The sequence below is a fragment of the Rhinopithecus bieti genome, unplaced genomic scaffold (genome assembly GCF_001698545.2).
Source record: "Rhinopithecus bieti isolate Rb0 unplaced genomic scaffold, ASM169854v2 scaffold_63316, whole genome shotgun sequence".
In the NCBI taxonomy this organism is placed as follows: domain Eukaryota; kingdom Metazoa; phylum Chordata; class Mammalia; order Primates; family Cercopithecidae; genus Rhinopithecus; species Rhinopithecus bieti.
In genome coordinates this window covers 747,514-774,774 of record NW_016824497.1, presented here as the reverse complement: position 1 = coordinate 774,774, position 27,261 = coordinate 747,514, and the positions used below count along the sequence as shown (strand labels likewise).

The window sequence follows — 27,261 nt, the reverse complement described above, 5'->3', positions numbered from 1 at the left end:
TACCCACACCTAAAGCCCACATTTTCAAATCTGTGATCGTCCTAATGAAGAAAAACAATATTGTGGGCTTATAAAAGGTAAAATAGATAAATCCGGGGTTTAAAAGGTAGGTAGGTAGGTAGGTGGGTGGGTGGATAGGAGAATTAAAGGGAAGATAAAGAAAGGCAGTTATGCTGAAGGGAAAGATCCCATGCTCTTGAAAATGCATTTCATCTAATTATGAGATGAAAATTAGCAGAACTTCAGAAACAGTGTGACTTTGGATGACACTGAACTTGTACATTTAACTCCACTGTCTTCCAAAACGCCACTCTTCACTTAAATAACAATAAAAGAACAAAACAAAATAAAACAGAAACGCAAGGACAAAGACAACAGAAAAGAAGATAACAACTATATTTTTAAGATCAGAAAGCAGAAAAGCAAATGACAACCGACTTAATGGACTCAAAAAAACTAAGCAGAAAAAGCCAAAAAGGAAACCAATGTACATGACAGGACCCCCAAAAGGTTCAGTTATTAGCTGCATTGGTACCTCTGGAAGTGATAGTGAAGGTAGAGCTGAAAACAAGGGGCTTAAATGGAAGTCTGTTTAAGAAGCAGTTAGTTACCTGCCTTACTCCAAATAAGGCCTCCACCCTTTCCCAACCTTGGCAGAAGACTAGAGGTCTACTGTCTGAGGAGTTTAACAAAGGACCTCTGAACCAGCATAGACTACACACAGTTGAGAGGGAGAATACTACAGTGAAAAAAGGTAATAAACTGAAAGTCCTTCTGCAAAATTGAACATTGAGACCTCCAACTACTTATTACTCAGCAACCAAAACATCAAAAGCCAGATCTAATATTCCAGATTGGAAACCAGATAATTTTCCCCTGATTCCCTAATCCGAAATAAAAGACCTAGCCTAGGCAACCTGGCAAAACCCCATCTCTACAAAAAATACAAAAAATTAGGCAGGCATGGTGGCACACGCCTGGAGTCCCAGCTATTCAAGAGGCTGAGGTGAGAGGATCGCTGGAACCTGGGAAAGCCAAGGCTACAGTGAGCTCTGATCCTGTCACTGCACTCTAGCCTGGGGGACAGGGCAAGACCCGACTCAAAAAAAAAAAAAAAAATGTGGAGAAAGCAGACACTATGCAAGAAGAAAGCTTTAAAAAAACAACAATAAAGAAACCTGTCTTTAATATCTTTGAAGAAGTGAAAGAAAAGAGTACATCCATGAAACAAGAACAGTATGCTATTTTTTAAAAGGAATATTCAGAAAAACCAAAAAGAGCTCCTGAAAATTAGAAATACAGCAGAAATACAAAATACAAGGCTCAGAAGGAAAATAGGAGAGAAAAGAAAACTAAAAGGTCATAAATGTAACATTTAATAGTCTTAGAAACTAAGAAAATACAATAAGTAATAAAATTTTCAAGAATTGAAGGACGTAAGTTTCCAGATTAGAAAAGCCCAATGAATGAAAAGCCCAGACCAATGAATAAAAATAAACTCACACCAAGGAATACCACCATGAAATTTCATAAACACCAAAGAAAAGAAAAAAATATTAAAACACTCCAGAGTCGGGGTGGAAAAAGTTTCAAGACTAAATCAAGAATGAGAATGGCACTGTGGCAACACTGGAAACTAAAAACAAAAGAGCAATGCTTTCAAAATTATAAGGAAAATAAACTCTTACTAGAATTCAATAACCAGCCAAACCATCTTAGTGTAATGGTGGAACGAGAGGGATATGTTTGTTTGTTTGTTTGTTTGTTTGTTTGTTTGTTTTGAGATGGAGTCTCGCTCTATCGCCCAGGCTGGAGGGCAGTGGCCTGTCCTTGGCTTACTGCAACTTCTGCCTCCCAGGCTCAAGAGATTCTCCTCCCTCAGCCTCCCGAGTAGCTGGGATTACAGGCACCTGCTACACCTGGCTAATTTTTGCACTTTTAGTAGAGACGGGGTTTCACCAAGTTGGCCAGGCTGATCTTGAACTCCTGACCTCAAGTGATCAGCCCACCTCGGTCTCCCAAAGTGCTGGGATTATAGGCATGAGCCAAAACACCCGGACTGTTTGTTTTTTGAGACAGGGCTCACTCTGCCGCCCAGGCTGGAGTGCAGTGGTAGGATCATGGCTCACCGCAGCCTCTACCTCCCTGGGCTCAAGCGATCCTCCCACCTCACCTCCTGAGTAGCTAGGACTATAGTCATGTGCCACCACACCTGGCTTATTTTTGTATTTTTTGTAAAGATGGCATTGTGCCATGTTGCCCAGGCTGGTCTTGAACTCCTGGGCTCAAGCGATCTGCCCACCTTGGCCTCCCGAAGTGCTAGGATTACAGGTGTGAGCCACTGCCCTCAGCTAGAACAAGAGGTTTTTACATATGAAAAGTCTCAAAAATATTTTATTCTACTTTCCTCAGGAAGCCACTGCAGGAAGTATTCTACCATAAATAAGTAAACTACCATAAAAGAAGAGACAACATGCAGCAAACAGGAGGTTCAACGTAACAGAACGGCAAATGGATTCTCCAAGATAAAAGTGAAGGGCGATCACAGAATTACTCCCATGCAGCAAGCTTACACAGTCTGGCTTCTGGCCCTGAACTAGGTCAGGAAGCAATAGGAAAATGGTGCAGGTGCTGTGGAAAACAGTCAGGTGGTTCCTCAAAAAGTTAAACAGAATTACCATATGACCCAAAAATTCCACTCCTATGTATATGGCCAACAGAACTGAAAACAAGTATTCAAACAAATATTTGTATACATATGTTCACAGCAGCACTATTCACGATAACCATAAGGTGGGAACAACTCAAAGGTCCATCAGCTGATGAACGGATAGACAAAATACAGTATATTTGTACTATATTATACAATGAAATAGTATTTAGCCCCAAAAAAGGAATAAAGCACTGCTACATACTATGACATAGATAATTCTTTTTTTTTTTTTTTTTTTGAGGGAGTCTCGCTCTGTTGCCCAGGCTGGAGTGCAGTGGCCGGATCTCAGCTCACTGCAAGCTCCGCCTCCTGGGTTTACACCATTCTCCTGCCTCAGCCTCGGGGTAGCTGGGACTACAGGCGCCCACCACCGCGCCCAGTTAGTTTTTTGTATTTTTTAGTAGAGAGGGGGGTTTCACTGTGTTAGCCAGGATGGTCTCGATCTCCTGACCTCGTGATCCACCCGTCTTGGCCTCCCAAAGTGCTGGGATTACAGGCTTGAGCCACCGCGCCCGGCTGACATAGATAATTCTTAAAAACATTATGCTAAGTGGAAAAAAAAAAACGATGCAAAAGTTTATATTGTTTGGCCAGGCATGGTGGCTCACACCTGTAATGCCAGCACTTTGGGATGCTGAGGTGGGTGGATCACCTGAGGTCAGGAGTTCGAGACTAGCCTGGCCAACATGGTGAAACCCTGTCTCTACTAAAAATATATAAAATTAGCCAAGCATAGTGGCGCACGCCTGTAATCCCAGCTACTCAGGAGGCTGAGGCAGGAGAATTGTTTGAACCTGGGAGGCAGAGGTTGCAGTAAGCTGAGATCGTGCCATTGCACAGCAGCCTGGACAACAAGAGCAAAACTCTGTCTCTCAAAAAAAAAAAAAAGTTCATATTGTACAATTCCATTTATATTAAATATCCACAATAGGTAAACCCATAGAGACAGAAAGTAGGCTGGAAGTTGCCAGAGCTCGGGGGAAAGCAGAAATAGAAAGTGACTGCTTAATGGACAAGGTTTCTTTTTGGGATGATAAAATGTTTTGGAATTAGATACAAGACACTGTGAACGTACTAAATGCACTAAATTGTGCACTTTTATTTTATTTTTAATATTTTGTAGATGGAGTCTCGCTCTGTCACCCAGGCTGGAGTACAGTGGTGCAATCTCAGCTCACTGCAACCTCCACCTCCTGGGTTCAAGCAATTCTCCTGCCTCAGCCTCTCCAGTAGCTGGGATTACGGCACTTGCCACCTCGCCTGGCTAATTTTTGTATTTTTAGTGGAGACAAGGTTTCGCCATGTTGGCCAGGCTGGTCTTAAAGTCCTGATCTCAAGTGATCTGCCCACCTCAGCCTCCCAAAGTGCTGGGATTACAGGCGTGAGCTACCACACTTGACCTAAATTGTACACTTTTAATTGATTAATTTTATGCAAATTTTACCTCATTTGTTTTAAAAAAGAAAGAAAGCTCCTGGAGAGCTCCAAGAAGATGAAATTAACAGAATACCTAATGTGTTTTAAATGTATTAAAAAGAGATCTTAATAATAGGGCCAAGGTTTGAGAATGACTTAGTATTAGTACATAGAAAACTAAACAAATGAAAACTAGAAACTCCAAGAACAATAACATTAAGCCAGGTGCGGTGGTTCACACTTGTAATCCCAGCACTTTGGGAGGTCAAGGTGGGCAGATCACTTGAGGCCAGGAGTTCAAGACCAGCCTGGCCAACATGGCAAAACCCCATCTCTACTAAAAATATAAAAATTAGCCAGGCATGGTGGCACACTCCTGTAATCCCAGCTACTCGAGTGGCTGAGACATGAGAATTGCTTGAATCAAGAGTTGGAGGTTACAGTGAGCCAGGATCACACCACTGCACTCCAGACTGGGCGACAGAGCCAGACTGTCTCAAAAAAATATATAATAGTAATAACTTCAGCCACCAATAGTATTTACAAAATTCTAATAACTCATAGGATTACTGACCTAAGCAGAATCATGACATAATTGTATTAGGGGGAAAGGGGACAGAAGTCCAAGTCTGTGATAGACAGGGAGAGGAGAGAAGTGAAAGAACTAGCTTCTTTTTTTGTTTTGTTTTTTTTTTTGAGACGGAGTCTCGCTCTGTCACCAAGGCTGGAGTGCAGTGGTGCGATCTCAGCTCACTGCAAGGTCCACCTCCCAGGTTCATGGCATTCTCCTGCCTCAGCCTCCTGAGTAGCTGGGACTACAGGTGCCCGCCATCACATCCGGCTAATTTTTTGAATTTTTAGTAGAGACGGAGTTTCACTGTGTTAGCCAGGATGGTCTCGATCTCCTGACCTTGTGATTCACCCGCCTCGGCCTCCCAAAGTGCTGGGATTACAGGCGTGAGCCACCGCACCCGGTCGTGAAAGAACTAGCTTCTAATCTTCTATAGTTAGGATACAATTAAAAAATACTTAAAAGTAGAAAATTAAAAAGTAGAAGTGCTTTATTTTACTATTTAAATAAATGGAAGTAAACACTGAAAGAAATAGTTATTAAGAGTTTAAAGAAGTTGCCTCTGGCGAGGGGAAAATTTAAAAACTAGGGGTGAAATACCATGGATAACTTCTATTTTTGTAATAAGCTTAATAAATACAAAAGGGAAGGAGACAGAAGAAGAATAGTATATATTGATACCTGTTATGAAAACTAAGCTTACCTGGAGAAACTGTGTGAATTCTGTGTAGTTAAGATGCTTCTTCCGGTTATGCCCAAAATGCAGTCGGATAAATTCACAGTCCCAGTTAAAAGGGATATGATGATGAATAATAGTCTGCCCAAAAATTTCTTTGACATTTTCTTAAAAGGGAAAACAAAAGTAAATCAATTACATCTAGAATAAGTATTTTATCCCACTGCAATGTTCCTACAGAAAAAAAATAAGAGAAGTTTTAAAAGTCAGTATTATCTGCTTCTATTAAAATAACTGCAATTTTTTTTGTGCCCAGAAACCATGCACAGGAACACAATTGATACAAAAAAATATAATTTTACACTTAAGATTATGTATCATTGCATATAAGGCCATGAGATTCTTAATTTCTCTTTATTTAATTTTAATTAGAAAGTGATTTCTATCTCACATTATAAATGGCTGCTACTTTACATCCTGTACAAAATCAATAGTGTTTTCCCAGTTCCTCAAGGAGTCGAATTAAACCCTTTATCAGAAGCATGAATACCTAAATTACAGTATAATGCAATATTTGTCATACTAAGTATGGTTTGATTGAGGCTTGATTATTACATTCACACTAGCCTGAATGTCTATTGAAGATAGGTGTAAGAAAAACTACCAAAAGCGTATCATTAGCTCAGCAGCAAGCACCTTATTAAAAGCTTCTGATATTGTTAAAAATATGGTCTTGACACAAAGCTTCGAAATCCCCATAAAATCCATGATTATTAGTCTGAACTATTAAAATATTTTGAGATAAGTTAAATTAGTGATTCACTTTTAAATAAAGAGTTAAATACAGTACACTAATTTTTAGACAGGAACTAGTCGCACTGTGTAACATACACCCAAAACCCTCTGACAGCTTGTCTTCATGCACTAACAACGTCATTTACATTCTTACAGAGATCTATACTTACAATAAAAGTCAATTCACAAATGACTGGTACTTTAACAAGCATAGACTGGATAAACTAATTTAGAAGCTCATGCCAAAAAAAAAAAAAAAAATCATGAACGAAGTTAAGAAAGCAGGAAGCCTGTTTTACTGATGTCTTAAGAACAAAATTATTTTCAAATTTCAGCCAATTTTATTAGTGAAAGGGTTTTGCCATCAATAGCTATCAGTTATACTACAGAATCAGTAAATACACGTTTAAGGTTTTATAATCTCCAACTATGCTATTTTCTCTAATTTCTGCAAATTCTTTAAAGAAGATACTGATCTCACATTGTAAATGGTTTAATGGATTCCCTTTAGTTTTATATACATACACTTTTTCTTTATAAAAGCATTACTATTGGGATAGGGGAATGTAAGAATTCTGAACTGAACATTCTACCAGCCTAGAGTCAATATAATAGCTCTGAATAGATTGCAGCAATCAGCCAAGTTGGAAGAAGGCATTGGATGTCACTGGGGAGATGGGATTCTCATCTTTTCTTTCAAATGGAATGCAGGATTCATTTCCTCCCTAAGTAGGGACAAATACTTCAGAGTTTTCAAATAGGTCAAGCATTTTCAACCTTACATAAATACAAATTTAAAAAGCGAAGAATTAACCCAATAGCAATCTGTGGGATCCTGGTTTCGAACCAACACAAAAGATGATCCTTAAATCTATGTGAAACTTCCAAGTTGTAAAAGATGATATAAAGATATTATAAAACAATAAACTAATAAGATAGAGAAAAATATCAGGCTCACAGAATAACAGTTGTAGCAGATATTAAAAGAATTTTTAGTGATCTAACTATTGAAATTAGACTGTGGTCTAGTCCACAAATTAATAATATATAAGTTACTTTTACGGTCACTAAAAACACAATTTAAGGTCTAACAAAAAGAAGTGTTTCATCTTCAAGTTAAAAAAAATTAAAAATTGAAAGCACATTAGAACAAATTACTACATTTATTTAATTAAGTAACATTACAATTATTAAAGGGAATAGTTATTTCATGGTAACCTTTTAAAGGTTATTTCAAAAGTTATATAATTATTTGATAATAAATGTATATATTACTACCTAGATAATTTTATATAATGGTAGAATGAAATTGAATCCCTTTTATATAATAAGAAAATATCAGAACTTCAAATGCAAAACTATATAAAATAAAGTCCAAAATGCAAAAGCATCCAAGCTAAGAAAATTTAACTATAAAAAATTTTTTGGCTGGGCACAGTGGCTCACACCTGTAATGCCAGCACTTTGGGAGGCCAAGGCAGGCAGATCACGAGGTCAGGAGTTGGAGACCAACCTGGCCCCCATGGTGAAACTCTGCCTCTACCAAAAATACAAAAATTAGCCAGGCATGGTGGCGCACACCTGTAGTTCCATCTACTCAGGAGACTGAGGCAGAATTGCTTGAACCCAGGAGGCGGAGATTGCAGTCAGCCGAGATTATGCCATTGCACTCCAGCCTGGGTGACACAGCAAGGCTCTGTCACATAACAAAAATAATTTCTATTATCACAAAAAAGATATTTATGAACTAAATTTATAATGTATAATTTACATCTGGAAAATATCTCTGTAATAAAAACTTTAGATATCCTATTTCATAAACTTCTTAGCCATCTCTAAATAAGATCTTAGAATGTCTCTGAAACAGGCCGGGCACGGTGGCTCAAGCCTGTAATCCCAGCACTTTGGGAGGCCGAGACGGGCGGATCACGAGGTCAGGAGATCGAGACCATCCTGGCTAATACGGTGAAACCCCGTCTCTACTAAAAAATACAAAAAACTAGCCGGGCGACGAGGCGGGCGCCTGTAGTCCCAGCTACTCGGGAGGCTGAGACAGGAGAATGGCGTGAACCCGGGAGGCGGAGCTTGCAGTGAGCTGAGATCCGGCCACTGCACTCCAGCCTGGGCGGCAGAGCAAGACTCCGTCTCAAAAAAAAAAAAAAAAAAAAAAAAAAAAAAAAAAAAAGAATGTCTCTGAAACAATCAAAATGATGGACTAAATTAGTCATAGTGATCTCCCCAAATACAGAAGTGTCATTTTCCATGAGTATTTGGACATTTTCTACTTCTCCCAAAGTGGTCACTTGAGAGTTTTGTATACGGTTTTGTTATGATCACTATTACATGCTGTAGTTTATTTACCCTGATACTTTTAGGGTTTTTTAAAGCCACATCATGGACTACTATAATTACTAGAACTAGTAAGATTACAAACCTACTTTGGCACTTCTGGAAATGTGTTCTACTTCTCTTCTGTTATTATTGTTTCTACTACCAAGTGCCTGAGGCTGATTCAGATACACAGACATAATTACTAAAACTATTGTTTTCAAGTCCAATTCATAAATTGCCACTTTACTTTTATCAGAATGTGATAAATAAAATTATATAAAAGCTCCAGAACTGGAGAGCTTATACTTGTATGAGGTAATAACTCAAACAACTGGTGTTTTTATGTTACCCAGCTTTATCAGATCCTGCATGACATGAAAGGGAACACCAATAGTCTCAAATACATCAAATACATCTAACTGAAACTGCACAGCAAGTTCCACCCACCCCCAGAGAGAATCCCATCTTTCCAGTGGCAAACAAGGATCTTTTTTGCCATGTTTAAGAATGCTATTTCTGTAGCATAGTTCTGGCCTGGAAGAAAGGGAAATGACAGTCACAACTTATTGGCAGCAAAATCACGATATAGTATTTTATACTAGGTTGGCATAGCTAAGAGAACCAGGAATCCATTAGTTTTCTGACATATAGAGAACAATAGACAACTTTTTCACTTCCTGCAGAGCATGGGCTTATGAAAGGGATGGTTTATACTTCCATTGAAAAGGGAACTGGGGCCAGATACAAAAGTAGCCTGTCATTATGTTCTCTTTGCTCAAAGGAGAGGAGCACAATGATTTTTCAGGAGAGCAGGTAATGGTGACAACTGTGATTAAGTAAAAATGTTCACAGATGTGTAACATTAGTCAGTTTAGCTGTATCAGTCACTTATGATGATTGGACTAGATGAAATACACATTAAATCATATATATTATGTAAATATGTCTTAACAGAGGTTTTAATTTCCCCAGCAGCCCATACTGTGTCTCCCCATCTCATCCACCCTCATCCCTCCCCTGGTTCTTATGGGCACCTCCTACTGGTCTTGTTCACCTTTCTGCAGTACAAAATTACCTCTGACCGGGGCTGGCACTCTTCTCCAAGACTGCCACCATGCCTGTTCCATGAATGAGCCTGGAAGGAGCTGCTGTACCAACGGTGTGGCCAGAGAACTCCTCCTGTAGGTATACAAGCCATCAGCCCTGTGACACAGCCCACCTACCATCAGCCCAATGACATCCTTATTCCAAGGATTCCAGCCCAGCAGGAGCCACTACAACCAACTTATAGGCTTGAGACCAAACATTCTTATTGTCAGGGGGAATAGTTCCTCAGTAGCTGAGTTTCACCTGCACAGTTCTTAAAGTGAAGTCAGAGAGGTTTTTAGGACTCCCACCATGAATGGTGAATATCTTTGTGGAAGTAAGTTTTCAGTGAAGGAAAAATTGGGAGGAAAGAGGAGGCACAACTGGGAGCCAAAAAAGAAAACAAAGGAAAACAAACAACAACAACAAAAAGACCAACAACAGGAACTTGTAGAGGAAGTCCCAACCAACATGGCATGCAGACTCAGTCCCAGACTTCTGGGTTCTACTCTCAGATGGTCATTAGTTTTCTGAATGACCTCCTGTTTCTCTGAGAGAAAGTATTTCTATTAGCCCTTTACCTACCTCTAGAAGGGACTACTGCATAGTCAATAGAGTAGTCCTGCTGTCAAATATATGTAAAGGTCTATTTCTCAGGAAAGATGAGTTCATATTTAAAGACTATCTATCGGTTGGGCATGGTGGCTCACGCCTGTAATCCCAGCACTTTGGGAGGCCAAGGCAGGGGGATCACCTGAGGTTAGAAGTTTGAGATCAGCTTGGCCAACATGGTGAAACCCTGTCTCTACTAAAAATACAAAAAATTAGTCGGGCGTGGTGGCACATGCCTGCAGTCCAGCTACACGGGAAGCTGAGGCAGGAGGATCACTAGAACCCGGGAGGTGGAGGTTGCAGTGAGCCAAGATCACACCACTGCACTCCACCCCGGGCGACACAGCAAGACTCTGTCTCAAAATAAATACATACATTCATACTATTATTATTGAAGCTAGATGCTTCAACAGTCTATCATCAAATAGCATAAAAACTAATAACAATCCATCTTTTTTTAACCTTGAACTCTTAAGCTACTCTAATAGCCTTGAGTACTAAAAAAAAAAGCAAAAAGTACCCAAAAAACTTCTCTGCAATATCCAAAACAACACAAAGAAAAAAAATATCAAAATTCTTCCTGATTTAATCTGAATACTCAGGTGAAGCTCTACTTCTTACCAAATTAAAGTACATATTTATTATCATAGAATTTTCATTTCTTTTTATGAAAGTCTTTCTCTGTCATGCAGGCTGAAGTCAGTGGTGTCATCTTTTTTTTTTTTTTTGAGACAGAGTTTTGCTCTGTCGCCCAGGCTGGAGTGTAGTGGCACAATCTCGGCTCACTGTAACCTCAGCCTCCCAGGTTCATGCCATTCTCCTGCCTCAGCCTCCCAAGCAGCTGGGACTACAGGCGTCCGCCACCACGCCTGGCTAATTTTTTTGTATTTTTAGTACAGACGGGGTTTCACCCTATTAGCCAGGATGGTCTCGATCTCCTGACCTCATGATCCGCCCACCTTGGCCTCCCAAAGTGCTGGGATTACAGGCGTGAGCCACTGCGCCCGGCCCAGTGGTGTGATCTTGGCTCACTGCAACCTCTGCCTCCGAGTTCAAGAGATTATCCCACCTCAGCCTCCCAAGTAGCTGGGGTTATAGGGGCACACCACCATAACTGGCTAATTTTTTTGTATTTTTAGTAAAGACAGGGTTTCACCATGTTGCCCAGGCTGGTCTTGAACTCCTGGCATCAAGTGATCCTCCTGCCTTGGCCTCACAAAGTACTGGGATTACAGGCATGAGCCACCATGCCTGGCCACCATAGAATTCCTTTATTTTTTTTAGACAGAGTCTCACTGTGTCACCCAGGGTGGAATGCAGTGGCATGATCTTGGCTCACTACAGCCTCTGCCTCCCAGATTCAAGCAATTCTCCTGCCTCAGCCTCCCAAGTAGCTGAGATTACAGGTGCATGCCACCACGCTCAGCTAATTTTCGTATTTTTGCTAGAGACAGGGTTTCACCATGTTGGCGATGCTGGGTTTTTTGTTTTTTGTTTTTTTTTTTTTGAGACGGAATCTTGCTATGTCGCCTGGGCTGCAGTGCAGTGGCCTGATCTCGGCTCACTGCAACCTCCGCCTCCTGGGTTCAAACAATTCTCCTGCCTCAGCCTCCCAAGTAGCTAGGATTACAGGCATACACCACCATGCCTGGCTAATTTTTTTGTATTTTTAGTAGAGATGGGGTTTCACCATATTGGCCAGGCTGGTCTCAAACTCTTGATCTTGTGATCCGCTTGCCTCAGCCTCCCAAAGTGCTGGGATTACAGGCATGAGCCACTGCACCCAGCCCAGCCAGGCTGGTCTTGAACTCCTGACCTCAGGTGATCCTCCTACCTCAGCCTCCCAAAGTGCTGGGATTACAGGCGTGAGCCACTGCACCTGGCCACCACAGAATTTCATATTATACCATGTCTATAGCTTTGCTTCCAGTAAGAAAGGGTACATTTTTCATAACTACACTTCCATCTCCTGGCTCCTTAAAATAATAACAGAGGTTGTGCCTAACCCACCCCAATTTATTCTCTCCTTCAGGGAAAAACAGCCTATTTCAGGGGCAGAAATGGAACACATTTTTATTTGCTATATGTATTAACGGTCAAACATAGTACTACATTTAAAGGAATCTCTGCTTTCTGAGGTTTCTTCAGTAAGAGGGTGAGGATGTGTCCATGGAAAAACTTACTTTGAAGAGTGTCCATCCCTAGGCAAACACCAAATTTGGAACACAATGTTGATTTTAATAGAGAACTCAGAACATATAACATGTTTCATACTCATTTTATTAGTAAATAGACAACAGTTTGTTGTGGATTTTTTGTTTGTTTTTGTTTTTTTTTTGGAGACAGAGTTGCACTCTTTCACCCAGGCTGGAGTGCAGTGGCACAATCTCAGCTCACTGCAACCTCCGGCTTCCGGCTGCAAGCTACTTTCCTGCCTCAGCCTCCCACGTAGCTGGGATTACAGGCACCCACCACCACGCCTGGCTAATTTTTATTTTGGTAGAGACGGGGTTTCACCATGTTGGCCAGGCTGGTCTCAAACTCCTGACCTTGTGATCTGCCCACCTTGGCCTCCCAAAGTGCTGGGATTACAGGCGTGAGCCACCGCACCTGGCCCCTTTAAAAAAAAAAAAAGATTAAATCTTTAGTAAGGCAACAGGCCTTTTTTTAAAATTTGAGACAGGGTTTCACTCTGGTCCCCTAGGCTAGAGTGTAATGGCACAATCTCAACTCATTGCAACCTCTACTTTCCAGGCTCAAGCTATCCTCCTGCCTCAGCCTCCCGAGTAGCTGGGACTACAGGCATGCGCCACCACGCCCGGCTAATTTTTGTGTTTTTAGTAGAGATGGGGTTTCACTATGTCACCCGTGCTGATCTGGAACTCTTGGGCTCAAGTAGTCTGCCCACCTTGGCCTCCCAAACTGCTGGGATTACAGACATGAGCCACCGCACCCGGCCTTTTTTTTAACTTGGATTTTCAATGCACGGCAGCTACTGACAACACAATGTAGTATAACTGCTTATCTAGGTTACCTGAATCTAATAGTACTGAACAGGATCTCCAGTACACTTGTGGATAATGGTGAGACCAAGGCAAACTTACACTGTAGCTAGCACACAACAGTCATGCAATGGCCTCTACAAGGCTCATGCCACCTGGCAGTAACAGATATACAAGCCATTAAGTAATTATCCACAGCATGCATTAGAAGTTTTATTAAAGAAACATCAAAGAGGAAACAATTAACTAATATTTTATTCACTCTTAAAAAAACTCCAGAACCCTTTCCTGAGCTTTCACATTCTGAAACGGATTTCCAAGGCCTCAATCTAAGGCTTCTCCCCAGAGCAGAGGTATCTTTAACAACAAAAAACCTCATATAAGCACTCAAGTAAATGTTCAATATTACTACTTATATAAATACTTGCAAAGATGCACAGTTTAAGTATATAATTTGATGAGTATAAAATCATATCTAAAAAAAGCATAAATGAGAATATACAGGAAGTACAGAGATAACATTATCATCATAGTCTAGAAGAGATGCTGATGGCATAACAGGTTTTCTCCCCTTCCTTACACCTTGCATCTAATATTGTCTTCCAACTTTCTCTCATGTGCATAAGAGAAAACTATAAATAGCTCCAAACTAGAAAACAGAAGGCCATTTGGTGGAAAAGGATTTAACTCTATTTAGAATTGATCTAAAATTTCCATTTACCTAAACATGTGCCTATAAATACATAAGCACAATTCATTTTATTAAGTGGGTACAAACATGAAAACTGACCTTTACCCCAGATCCAAAATCCTATAAAAATAAACTCCAAGTTAATTATTTCCTTATGTAGAAATTCTGTAGTCTTGAATATGGCTTGAAATAAGCAGTCCCTAGAAATCTTGTTAAATGGCATTTAACAAGATTTCAATATTTTCTTCTTAAAATATGAAAGGAAACTTTCTTTTATTATTTCTCTCATTCTACTTAAGAAAATTTGTCTCAAAGTGGATCCTTAAAACTAGGAAGGCAGGGACAGAAGGTAAAATGGTCAAAGTCCTTAGGAAATAGGTGAGCACCATCAAGAGAGCCAACCAGCTAGCCAGGGAACCCAGAACAGAAACAGGGTACAGCTTAAAAAAATTTTTTTTTAATTTTTAGAGACTGGGTATCACTATGTTGTGCAAGCTGGCCTCAAACTCTGGGCTCAAGAGATCCTCCCATTTCAGTCTCCCAAGGAGCTGAAATCACTCCTTTGGGAGCTGAGACTACAGGTATGCACCACCGTACCTGGCTTCATCTTTTTCTTATTCCATAATAATATTCCTGTCTCTAGATTATGGAGGAAAAGAATGAAAGCAAGATTCTTGAGGGCTGATATGTTCTTCAGTTTATACCCGGTACTATAAAAACTAAAACTGATTTGTGTTTAATCCTAACTATATTTCTAAAAATTCTAACTCATAAATAATAGTCTGAAAGAAAAACAGAAGACCTATAAAAAGCTAAAGTTGGCTGGGCACAGTGGCTCACATCTGTAATTTCAGCACTTTGGGAGACCGAGGTGGGTAGATCACCTGAGGTCAGGAGTTTGAGACTGGCCAGCCTGACCAACATGGGTGAAGCCCCATCTCTACTAAAAATACAAAAATTAGCCAGGCATGGTGACGGGCACCTGTAATCCCAGGTACTTGGGAAGCTGAAGCAGGAGAATCGCTTAAACCCAGGAGGCAAAGGGTGTAGTGAGCCAAGATAGCGCCACTGCATTCCAGCCTGGGTAACAGAGTGAGGCTCCACCTCCAAAAAAAAAAAAAAAAAACTAACTAAAGTTGAGATCTAATAACTACAAGCTTTCATTTACATTAAATAAGGCATATATAAACTTAGCTACTTCCTACACTCATTTTAATCTGTTTATCAACAATGGCATGTGTCTTTATTATTAAGTTGGTCTTGACAGTCTGTTGGATGAAGTGACTTGAGTTACTAATTTTATAATAATAGAAATTAGGAAAAGTAATTAAATGGAGGAGACACAAAGAACCATGATATTAAGGTAGAGGGACAAAAATTAGAATTTGATTGTGAGATCTAATTCTTAATGCACACAGGATATAAGCACAGGGCACTCTCACTAACTCAGATATCTGAATCAAGTTATTTTCCAAGCATTTCTGCATCACATTTGTGAGATATGTGAGCATGTGTGATACCTACTGAAAATAGAAAACGCAGCATTACTAGTAGTACATGGTTAATGCTGAATGAGATGATGGAGGTTTTGTGCCTTTAACCACAGAACCTAGGTGTTTCTGAGGAAAGTCAACATTCTTCAGGAGGCAAGATGGCTGAAGCTTGCTCCAAAGGAGGAGGATGCCAAGATTTATATGCAAAAATCTAAATAACTCTGCATAGCGGGCCAGGCGCGGTAGCTCAGGACTGTAATCTCAGCACTTTGGTAGGCCGAGACAGGCGGATCATGAGGTCAAGAGTTCGAGACTAGCCTGGCCCACATGGTAAAACCCCGTCTCTACTAAGAATACAAAAATTAGCTGGGCATGGTGACACATGCCTGTAATCCCAGCCACTTGGGAGGCTGAGGCAGGAGAATCACTTGAACCCGGGAGGCAGAGGTTGCAGTGAGCCAAGTTCACGCCACTGCAATCCAGCCTGGGCGACAGAGCAAGACTCCGTCTCAAAACAAACAAACAAACAAACAAACAAAAACAAAACAAAACAAAAACTCTGCATAGCATTTTCTTGGAAAGTCTTCTCATACAGAAGATAGTTGAGTCAATGGGCAGAAGGAAGAAGAAAACAATCAATGCCAAGCTAGAAAATGTGTCCACCAAAATTACAGTCAAGGCACTACTGGTCCTTCTGATTGAATAAGTGTTTAGTGCCACAGCTCAGGGAAAGTCTGATTTTTCAAGGGTATTTCTACAAATATCCATGCCAATTCACACTATAAAAGGGGGCTTAAGTTTAATTTTGCAAGATGAAAAATTTCTGAAGATCTCTTTCACAACAATGTGAATATACTTAATACTACTAAACTGTACATTTAAAATGGTTAAGATAGTAAATTTTATCTTACGTGTTTTTTGCCACAACAAAACAATTCAAATATTTTAAAAGGTGGGGACAGTACTCAAGGTCCTTGAACTACTACCTGGTTTTATTTAAAAAATTGTTCCAAGAAAAATTAGCCAATACTTTTACTAAACATATACTAATTTCTGTAAAAAAGTGTCTTTAATACATAGTTACAAATAAAAATCCTAGTGTATACACCTGTGAAACATCAACAGTGTGTTAGATTATGCGTCTACTAGAGGATTTAAATAAATTTCTACATCCAAGTCAGATGGCAATTTTAATATTCTAGCCTCTTTCCTAAAACTGAAATCTAAAATTCAGGTTCAGAGAACACTAATTTTGCCTTGATATACTCCTTCAGTTCCATTCTTGGTGTTACAATGACATAGCAGCAATTTTCCAAGGATGCTACAAGAGAAGCTCTAAACTCCCTATCTAAAAATCACTTAAAGAATGAGAAAATTGTTTCAAGTTGTTCAAAATCTACCTCGTGAGGAATTTTGCCCAGGCTGGCCCAGGACAAGAAAATCTTACACCATTTATTTTAGGAATGTGAAAGTGTCAGTGACTCAATGAGCTAAAGCAACAGCATTCCTACACTTTCTCATCTTTGGCAACAGTTTAATGCTTTGAAAAAATAAAGCCATCTTTATCTGCATAAATCCTTTTAGGAAACTCAATTGTGGATCAGGTCCTAAATAAGCAGTAATCTATGTTTAGTTACTAGATTTAGCAATTGAAGACTGGACCAGCATCATTAACTTATCACTTATAATCTTCTTTTTCCCTTACCAAATGTCACCTCTCCATTTCCACTCTTGTCAAACAACTGGAAAGCCACTATGAACATGGAATCTGGAGCACATAAAACAGATTCAAATGCCAAAAACTCTTGATAGGAGATCAACCTGGAATAAAATATAAAATGTCATTGGCTGGTGAAGAAAGGGAAAGCATCAGGCATTTAATCTGCCTTTACTATATGAACTGTAGCTCAGGGTAACCAATTAATTGATAAAGGGTAGTTTCTTTTTATAGAGGTACGTCAGATAAGGAAGGGAGAATTAGAATATTACACTTTTGTAAGTCCCTAGCAAATTAATGAAACTGGGCAATAATCAATAGCTCCTAACATCATGAAAAGAGAGAGAACCAGGCAAAATATAATTAAACCTGAATCTGATCAAGTCTCTGGATCAGTTTCTCAACCTCAGTACTGTTGACATTTTAAGTTAGATAATTATTTGCTGTGCAGGTTTCCTGTGCTTTGTAGCACGTTTAGCAGCAACCCTGGCCTCTATCCACTAGAGGCCAATAGCATCCCCAAGTTGTGACCAGTGTGACCAGCAAAAATGTCTCCAGACATTGCCAAATATCCCCTGGAGAGCAAAATCACCCCTGCTGAGAGCCACTGCTCTACAACTAGTCATTGATTTACAGAAAATACAACGAACAAAGGAACATATTCACCACCACCACATAAATGCAGACTGTAGGAAATGACAGAAGAAACATTCCATAGTTGCTGAAAAATAACTTTTAATGAAGCTATGAAGAGGATTCTTCTTTTTTTAAGGGGCCATGCTAATCTCTGTATCATTCCAATTTTATTATATGTGCTGCTGAGGCACAGGGAATCTCAATCTTAAAAGACCTAACAGATATAACAATGAATCACAATACACATCCTTATTTGGATTCCAATTTAAACAAAGTAAAAAAAAAAAAAAAAAAGTTTTTAAATTTAATTTATAAGACAATTTGGGAAATGGAAATACCAACATAATGCAAATGCTTGATGATATTAAGAAATCAATGTTTTTAGGAGGTTTTTTTGGTTGTTGTTAAGCATTCTTATGTTTTAGAGAAGACACAGTGAGACACTTGCAAATGAAATACGTCATCTAGAATTTACTTCAAAATAATCAAGAGGATGGAGAAGAGATGGAGATATAAAAAAACAAATAATTATTTGGGTAATGATTAAAAGCAGGTGAACTTACATTATTCTCTGTGTTATACATGTTTGAAATATTACTAATAAAAATTTTGGCCAGGCACAGAAGCTCACATCTGTAATCCCAGCACTTTGGGAGGATGAGGCAGGAGGACTGCTTGAGTACAGGAGTTTAAAACCAACCTGGGCAACATAGGGAGACTCCATCTCTACAAAAAGTAAAAATAAAAAATTAGCTGGGCATGGTGGCACACACCTGTAATCCCAACAATTCAGGAGGCTGAGGTGGAAGGATTGCTTGAGCCCAGGAAGTAGAGGCTGTAATAAGCCAAGATCATGCCACTGTACTCCAGCCTGGGTGACAGATCAGACTCTGTTTCAGCAAATAAATTAATTAAACTAAAATAAAACGTTTAGAGGTAGGGCACAGTGGCTCACGCCTGTAATCCCAGCACTTTGGGAGGCCGAGGCGGGCAGATCACTTGAGCTCAGGAGTTCAAGAGCAGCCTAGGCAATATGGTGAAACCCCATCTCTACAAAAAATACAAAAATTAGCCAGCCGTGGTGGTGTGCACCTGTAGTGCCAACTACTTGGAGGCTGAAGTGGGAGGGCAGTTTAAGCCCAGGAGGCAGAGGTTGCAGTGAGCTGAGATCATGCCACTGTACTCTAGCCTGGGTAACAGAGCCAGACCCTGTTTCAAAAAAATTTTTTTTAATTTTTTAAAATAAAATGTTAAAAGGAAAACGAAAGCAAAAACGGTGGGAGCCAGGTGCAATGTCCTGCACCTGTAGTTCCAGCTACTCAGAAGGATGAGGCATAAGGATCACTTGAGCCCAAGAGTTCAAGGCTGTAGCATGCAATGCTGGTGCCTGTGAATAGCCATTGTGCTCCAGCCTGGGTAACAGAGTGAGACCCATTTCAAAACAAAACAAAACTTAACAAAAAGTGGGAGAAACTCATACGTTGGGTTTCTAGAACTTAACGTGTCCTATCATACTCAAGGTTATAAAATTAACCAGTGGTCAAAACTACACAGAAATTGCCTTCAGTGACCTTACAGAGCCAGCATATGCTAGATCTTTCACAGCAAGCTTGCTACAAAGATTCCATACCATCTTGCTGCTCATTAGTAGTGACTGTCCAAGTAACAGCATTATAAAAATGTGTCTCATATGCACACAGATCTGCATACTGGTCTTCAATGAAGTATTTTCCTATGAAACTCATCTTTCCTTGATTGTCCAGTGTTAATTATTCTATATATTTCAAAATGTGTTAATTGACACAAGGATTTTCTATAGTATATCTTTCATGTGATTTCTGTTTGAGGAAGAAAAAAACAGACTGGCCAATAATTTTTAAAATAAAAAATAGGCTGATTATGGGTTTTCTTTAAAAAGGCATAACATATTGGTTTTACAAAATAGCATCAAGACATAAAAAATACACCTACCCTGAAACACAGAATATGTAGCTTTAAAACAAATTTCATGCTCAGTAGTAAAACCAATATAAAATATAAAACCTTCTATATTTATGAGAAGAGGCCAAAAACTTCTTCCTTAACTAGCAAAGGTCACAAACTATTAGCTGGCAGACTGAATTTGGTCCAAAGATGTGTTTTCTTTGGCATGAAAAGTACTATTTTTTAGTTGCATTAGTTGACATTAAGAAATCACAAGATTTCCCATATATACTCAATTTTTTCTGGTTTATTTTGATAAACTGCAAGTGTAAACAACACTAGGTTTCTGGTCCCAAGTAGCACCAGCCCCTTGAAGACAAGCAGTCTTTTTCCTTCAGAAAAGCAACCAAACAGGGCTCATCAGTCATATATCTACAGACCACACTGTCCTTGTGGATTTGAGACTCCTGTCACATAGGTTTCCAATTAAGTAGCCCTTTGTTTAAAATAGAAAGTCTATGGAATTTACTAAATTATCTACATTTTGTCTGCCAGCATATTCAAAAGGCAAATCATATATTCACGCAACTTTTGAGCCAGAAGGACCCTTAGAAAGGCAAACCTTAAATGATCTTCCTCAAAGACATTCAGCAAATCAGTGAGGCTACCTGAAGACTCCTAACTCCTGCCTTCAATTTGGTATTCTTCCATTACTGTATTATCTCCTAACCCTCTCCCAATTTTAAAATTATAATTGAAAACCAGAAAGGGTATCTGGCATTAGTAAGCAGACCATTATTGTAAGAAGCTATTGGGGTAATACTCAGCCATTCCTCAAAACTTAGTTACCGGCCGGGCGCGGTGGCTCAAGCCTGTAATCCCAGCACTTTGGGAGGCCGAGACGGGTGGATCACGAGGTCAGGAGATCGAGACCATCCTGGCTAACACCGTGAAACCCCGTCTCTACTAAAAAATACAAAAAACTAGCCGGGCGAGGTGGCGGGCGCCTGTAGTCCCAGCTACTCGGGAGGCTGAGGCAGGAGAATGGCGTAAACCCGGGAGGCGGAGCTTGCAGTGAGCTGAGATCCAGCCACTGCACTCCAGCCTGGGCGATAGAGCGAGACTCCGTCTCAAAAAAATAAAAAAAAAAAAACACTCAGTTACCTTCAGATATATTCAGATCTGTATCACATGAGATATATATTCAGATGTATCATGAAAATACACAAACGCACCAACAACTTAAAATTAGTCAAAATCAGCCTGTTATGGTGACACATGCCTGTAGTCCTAGTTACTCAGGCGGCTAAGGCAAGAGGATCACTTGGGCCGACAAGTTCAAGGCTGCAATGAGCTGCGATTGTGCCACTGCACTTCAGCCTGGGTGACAGAGTGAGACTCTATCTCTAAAAAATAAATAAATAAAAAATAAAGCAACTGAGTACATTATTCAGCCTTAAAAGGAATGAAATTCTGACATATGCTACAACATAGATGTGCCTTGAAAACATTATGCTAAGTGAAATAGGGCAGACACAAAAGGACAAATATTGCATTATTCCACATATGTGAGGTAGCTAAAATAGCAGCAATAAGAAGTGGAGTACTGGTTATCAGAGGCTGGTTGGAGTGGAAGGAAAGAGAATGAGAAGTCATTATGTAATGGGTATGGGGTTTCAGTATGGAATGATAAAAACGTTCTGCAAATGGATATGATAATTTTTTTTTTTTTTTGAGACGGAGTTTTGCTCTTGTTGCCCAAGCTGGAGTGCAATGGCACGATCTCGGCTCACTGCAACCTCCGCCTCCGCCTCCTGGGTTCAGGCGATTCTCCTGCCTCAGCCTCCCCAGTAGCTGGGATTACAGGTGCATGCCACCACACCCAGCTAATTTTGTATTTTAGTAGAAACGGGGTTTCACCATGTTAACCATGGCAGATTTTGAACTCCTAACCTCAGGTGATCCGCCCACCCCGGCCTCCCAAAGTCCTGGGATTACAGCCATGAGCTACTGCGCCTGGCCTTGGATACGATAATAGTTGCATAACAATGTGAATGTACTTAAAGCCACTGAACTGTCCACTTAGAAATGATTAAAATGGTAAATGTTACGTATATTTTAACACGATTAAAAAAAGTCACTTGAGGTTACCTAGGTGTGTACATTTGTCAAAGTTCAGCAAATACACCTTTGAGATTCACATTTTCTTACTGTGTGTGAGTCTTACATTTAAAGAAAACACTCAAAAGCTGGGCATGGTGACTCACACCTGTAATCCCAGCACTTTGGGAGGCTGAGGCGGGTGATCACTTGAGGTCAGGAGACCAACCTGGCCAACATGGTGAAACCCCGTCTCTACTAAAATACAAAGAAAATTAGCCTGGCATAGCGGCGCATGCCTGTAATCCCAGCCATTTGGGTGGCTGAGGTACGAGAATTGCTTGAACCCGGGAGGCGGAGGTTTCAGGGAGCCGAGATCGTACCACTACACTCCAGCCTGGGTGACAGAGACACACTCTGTCTCAAAACAAACAACAACAACAAAAAACCCTCAAAACATATATTAAACACTAGTAAATAATGTGCATGCTAAAATATTTAAGAACTGTATCAATGTCTGCACTTTACTCTGAAATGTATAAAAAAATAAGATGGACTGATGAAGGACAGAGGGATGGATGGATATATGAAAAGCAAGAATAGTTAGATGTTAATAGTAGAATCTGGCCAGCTGCAGTGGCTCATGCCTGTAATCCCAGCACTTCGGAAGGTCAAGGGAGGAGGACTGCTTAAGCCCAAAAGTTCAAGACCAGCCTAAGCAACATAGAAAGACCCTATCTCTACAAAAAATACCAAAATAAATAAAATTAGCTGTGCATGAGGCAGGCACCTGTGGTCCCAACTATTTGGGAGGCTGAGGTAGGAGGATCATTTGAGCTCAGGAGGTCAAGGCTGCAGTAAGCCATGATCACGCCACTGCATTCCAGCCTGAGCAACAGAGTGGGACCCTGTCTCAAAATAATAATAATAATAATGAATAACTAATAATAAAATAATAGAAAATATAATTCTTATGTGGTGAGGTCTAGGTGGGTAGAATATGGGTGTTCAACTATAAAATCTTTCAACTTTTCTTGGAATGCTTTGGAAAACTTGAAAATTTTCATAATAAAATGTTGGGAGGAATGAGAGAAAAACTGGCCACTTGACAGTCTCTCTGATACTCTCCTCTATTTTAAGCCCACAGTCATTATATACTTACTGCATTACAATGCAACAATATTTTTCTGAAAACAAGAAAGTCTGCAATGCTTAAAGCAAGCATGTTTCAGAATTTTATTTTATTTATTTATTTATTTATTTATTTATTTATTTTAAGAAACAAGGTCTCAATCTGTCTCCCAGCTCGAGAGCAATGGCGCAATCAGAGCTCACTGGAACCTGGAACTCCTGGGTTCAAGTGATCCTCCTGTTTCAGCCTTCTGAGTAGCTGGGACTACAGACAAGCACTATGATGCTCGGTTAATTTTTAAATGTTTTTGTATAGATGGGGTTTTGCTATGTTACCCAGGTTAGTTTTGAACTCCTAGCCCCAGGAGATCCTCCTGCCTTGGCCTCCCAAAGTGCTGGGATCATAGGCGTAAACCACCATGCCTGGCTCCAGAATATTTTTAAGGCTCCTTTTCCCTTTATCCTGCCATGAATTCCTTTATTGCTAGAAGAGCCCAATCAAGACTTTAATAGAACATATGCAAACCACAAGCTACTAACTGTTGAGTGAAGAAACTACTGATTAGTTCACACTCTATTCGTTTTTCTTGTAATGGGGATAAGGAGGTACTTTCACTTTTACCATATTACCCCATTGTCTGACATTTTAGAAAGAACACGTATTCATTTTATAACTTTGAAAATATATTTTCTGAATTTGGTGTGTTTTTTTAAAATTTTCTACGAAGCCCCTTTTCAATTTAGTAAATAGGAACTAATAAAATGACAAAATATTAATATGTTAATTTTACAATTTTTAAAACAATCAAGATTTCTGCATAAAAAGTTTCTCTATATGCCTGTGTAACATAAAGGAAAACACTTGGGGGAAAAACTAGTAGAAAAGAAAACTAGTTTTCTACATCACAGGAGAACAGAACCTCCAGATAAAATTCTGACTAGGACTAAATATAGAAACTATGGTTCTACAAGTTACAATTTCGAGCAAGCAACTGTCTAAATATTTTAGATTAGATCACACAATTACACTCTCTGAGATCTGTATTAAATGCATAAAATCATTTTGCTTTTCATTATATACCAGAACTTCAAAATTTAAGCCACAATCCCACAAATAATACTTGGCTACCGGCTTTTACTTTTAGACAACTGATTGTGCTATTTATAATATATAATGCTGTATTGTATGTTACACGGCTTTCTACAGCAAGCACCCATATCCAAACATTCCTACTTATTTTACTATCTAGTGGGGGAAAGGAGATGTGGAACAAGAGAGAAGGAACAGTTAACATCCTAGAAAACATGGGGGAAGGATTGCAGAGCACAAAAGAGCATGTTTCAACCACTCCTAGACCAGCTTTTCTCACACACTCAACCAAATCACTTGAACTTGTCTATACTAGTTCCACTTATTCAGACTTGGTCTTGAGTGGTTATAAGCAATATTATATGTTGCCATTTCACGTAACATATCTATAGGACTCATCATCAAAAAACTACCATAGAACCAAGGAACACATTTTGGGGCAGGAAACAATGTACCAAGTAAGCTATTCTAGTATTTCATCACTGCCCTGGGTTAAGGGGTACAAAACAGAAAGAGGGAGAAAAGAGAATATCTTTTTTCTTTTTTGTTAAGACAGAGTCACATTTTGTCCCTCAGGCTGGAGTGCAGTGACTCAGTTATAGCTCACAGCAGCCACAAACACTTGGGCTCAATCAATCCTCCTGCCTCATTCTCCCAAGTAGCTAAGGCTACAGGCACACGCCACCATACTTGGCTAATTTTTTTCTTTAATTTTGTAGAGATGGGGTTTCACCATGTTGTCCAAGCTGGTCTCAAACTCCTGGCCTCAAGCGATCCTCCCACATCAGCCTCCCAAAGTGCTGAGATTACAGGTGTGAGCAACTGCACTCAGCAGAGAATATCTTTTTAAAAAGATGATTATAAGAAGAAAAATGGGCTGGGTGCAGTGGCTCATGCCTGTAATCGCAGCTCTTTGGGAGGTCGAGGCAGACGGATCACAAGGTCAGTAGTTCGAGACAAGCCTGGCCAAATGGTGAAACCTCATCTCTACTAAAAATACAAAAATTAGCCAGGCATGGTGGCATGCACCTATAATCCCAGCAACTTGGGAGGCTGAGGCAGGAGAATCACTTGAACCCAGAAGGCAGAGGTTGCAGTGAGCTGAGATCACACCACTGCACTCCAGCCCGGGTGTTAGAGTGAGACTCCGTCTCCGACAAAAGAAAGAGAGAAAAGAAAAGAAAATGTCCTACTTTAACAATGCAACTCAACCTAGGAGAACCATATGAAGCCTCAAAGAAGATACACTACTGAGACAGAATAGAGCAGACAGTCACAAAAGGAAACATCTGAAAATATATGGATATTCTGAAATCAGGTCTTAGACCAGATTATTAATAATAAATACTCTGATAATTTCTAAAAGAGCTAAATATATGTTACCTTTATTAATTTTGAAGAAGGAATTCTGATAGGTATAATTAATTTTCATATGCTTTATTGTCTAATCACTGTTGAAAGATCCTATGATTGAATGATCCACAGTGATTTATCAGCTGATATATTTTGAGTAGAACTAAAATGTATACAAGTTCCCCAATACCTGCCATTTATAAATGATATAAAATCTTTCCAAAACAAACATTTATTGAACACATAGTAAATTTCACACACTGTGCAAGGTTCTATGGGACAATAAAACTGAATACATTACTAATCCTGAACTCAAAGAACTTAGACACCAATCTTTCTACTTTAACTATTACAATAGCCACCTAAATTGATTCTATTGCATATGAGTCTTGTCCCATTCCAACCTACCATTTCTAAAATCTGTTTACATCTGTGGCAATGGAAATAATTTTTAGACTACTTACTGCCTAGTTTTCAAAGGTTGTCACATAAGCACCTCAACAGGAAGGAGAAAGAGCCTAGGCCCTGGAGGCCTGGAGATGTAGATTGAAACTGCCATAACAAGCCAAAATTTTCTTTATCTAATTCATGCAAGTATTACATTCACTCCATAATACAGCCATATATGATTTTAATACAAATAATGATTGCTTTTCTCCCCTTAGTTGAGTAAACTGACACTCTAGCAAGATGCCCCTTGTTATTTCTGTGTTTTCGCACACCCACACGCTAGCAGGCCAAAAATACCTGCAGGACAGAGTCAAAAGCCTTCAGCCACTCCAACTACATTTCCCCCAGCAACAAGGCAATGCCACGCCACAGCCACATCAAAGTACTTGCAACACAACTCTCCTCCATTGCCATTCACTAATGCGCACACACGCGTGCGCACACACACGTGCCCCTTAATGTTTCATGCCATTCCTGTTCCCTTTCCTGGAATTCTTGTCCCTACTTATCCAACTACTAACAAGCTTGTACTCATCCTGCCAGATTTCGCTCAAGTATCACCTCTTCTGTGATGCTGTCCTGACCACACAAAACAGTTAACCATGCTTTCTTGGGTTACCTCTACACCTCTCATATAGCTATGACAGCACCTCATTCGTTTAGTCATTTTCTTTCTCACTAAGCTAGTACCTTCTTTTGAAGGCCAGAAGCCTCATTTAATTTATGTTTGTATTTGTAAGGCCCAACAGTGCCTGACAAACAATGGCTATTCAATTAATGTTTGCCAAATAAACAGAGAGATAAATGACTAAATATCACTCCCTAAACTCTCCCCTAATTTATTTTTCATCATAGTACTTATAGCCTTCTAACAAACCATAATTCACTTATTATCATTTTGTGGCTTTTTCACTGATATATTAATAATCCCAGCACGAAGAACAGTACCTGAGGCATAGTAGGCACTCAATATCTATTGAATGAATGAAAGAAATATACTTGGTTATTTGGAACTCATTCTGCTCAGATTATTCAACATAAAATGTGGCTTTTCCCGTGAAATATTTTTTCAAAAAAAAGAATTGTCTGTATCCTTGATAATCACAGTAAATAACACCATTTTTATAAACTTTGAATAAAATACATAGTTTAATTATACAACTAGTATATATCATTTTTTAAAGGCTGGGCATGGTAGCTCACACCTCTAATCCCAGCAGTTTGGGAGGCCAGGGCAGGCAGATCATTTGAGGTCAGGAGTTCGAGATCAGTCTGGCCAACACGGTGAAACCCTGTCTCTCCTAAAAATACAAAAATCAGCCAGGTGTGGCGGCGCATGCCTGTAATCCCAGCTACTTGGGGTCTGAGGCAGGAGAATCACTTGAACCCAGGAGGTGGAGGTTGCAGTGAGCTGAGATCACGCCACTGTACTCCAGCCGGGGCAACAGAACAAGGCTCCATCTCAAAAAAAGAAA

The 27,261-nt window shown here is 39.7% G+C and overlaps 1 protein-coding gene across 3 annotated transcripts in view; it reads right to left on the bottom strand.

Annotated features, from left to right (window-relative positions):
* SLC25A12 (solute carrier family 25 member 12) overlaps positions 1-27,261 on the bottom strand; it is a 113,194-nt gene that overhangs the window by 59,399 nt on the left and 26,534 nt on the right. For 2 of the 3 annotated variants that reach the window (XM_017862360.1, XM_017862359.1), the window contains exons 4-5: positions 17,092-17,207; positions 5,404-5,543 (exon numbers count right to left, since the gene is read on the bottom strand). In XM_017862360.1, the coding sequence (XP_017717849.1) occupies positions 5,404-5,543; positions 17,092-17,207 (256 nt within the window). Of the gene's footprint in view, positions 1-5,403; positions 5,544-9,577; positions 9,682-17,091; positions 17,208-27,261 lie in introns of all 3 variants that reach the window. The other variant, XM_017862361.1, reaches the window with a different exon arrangement.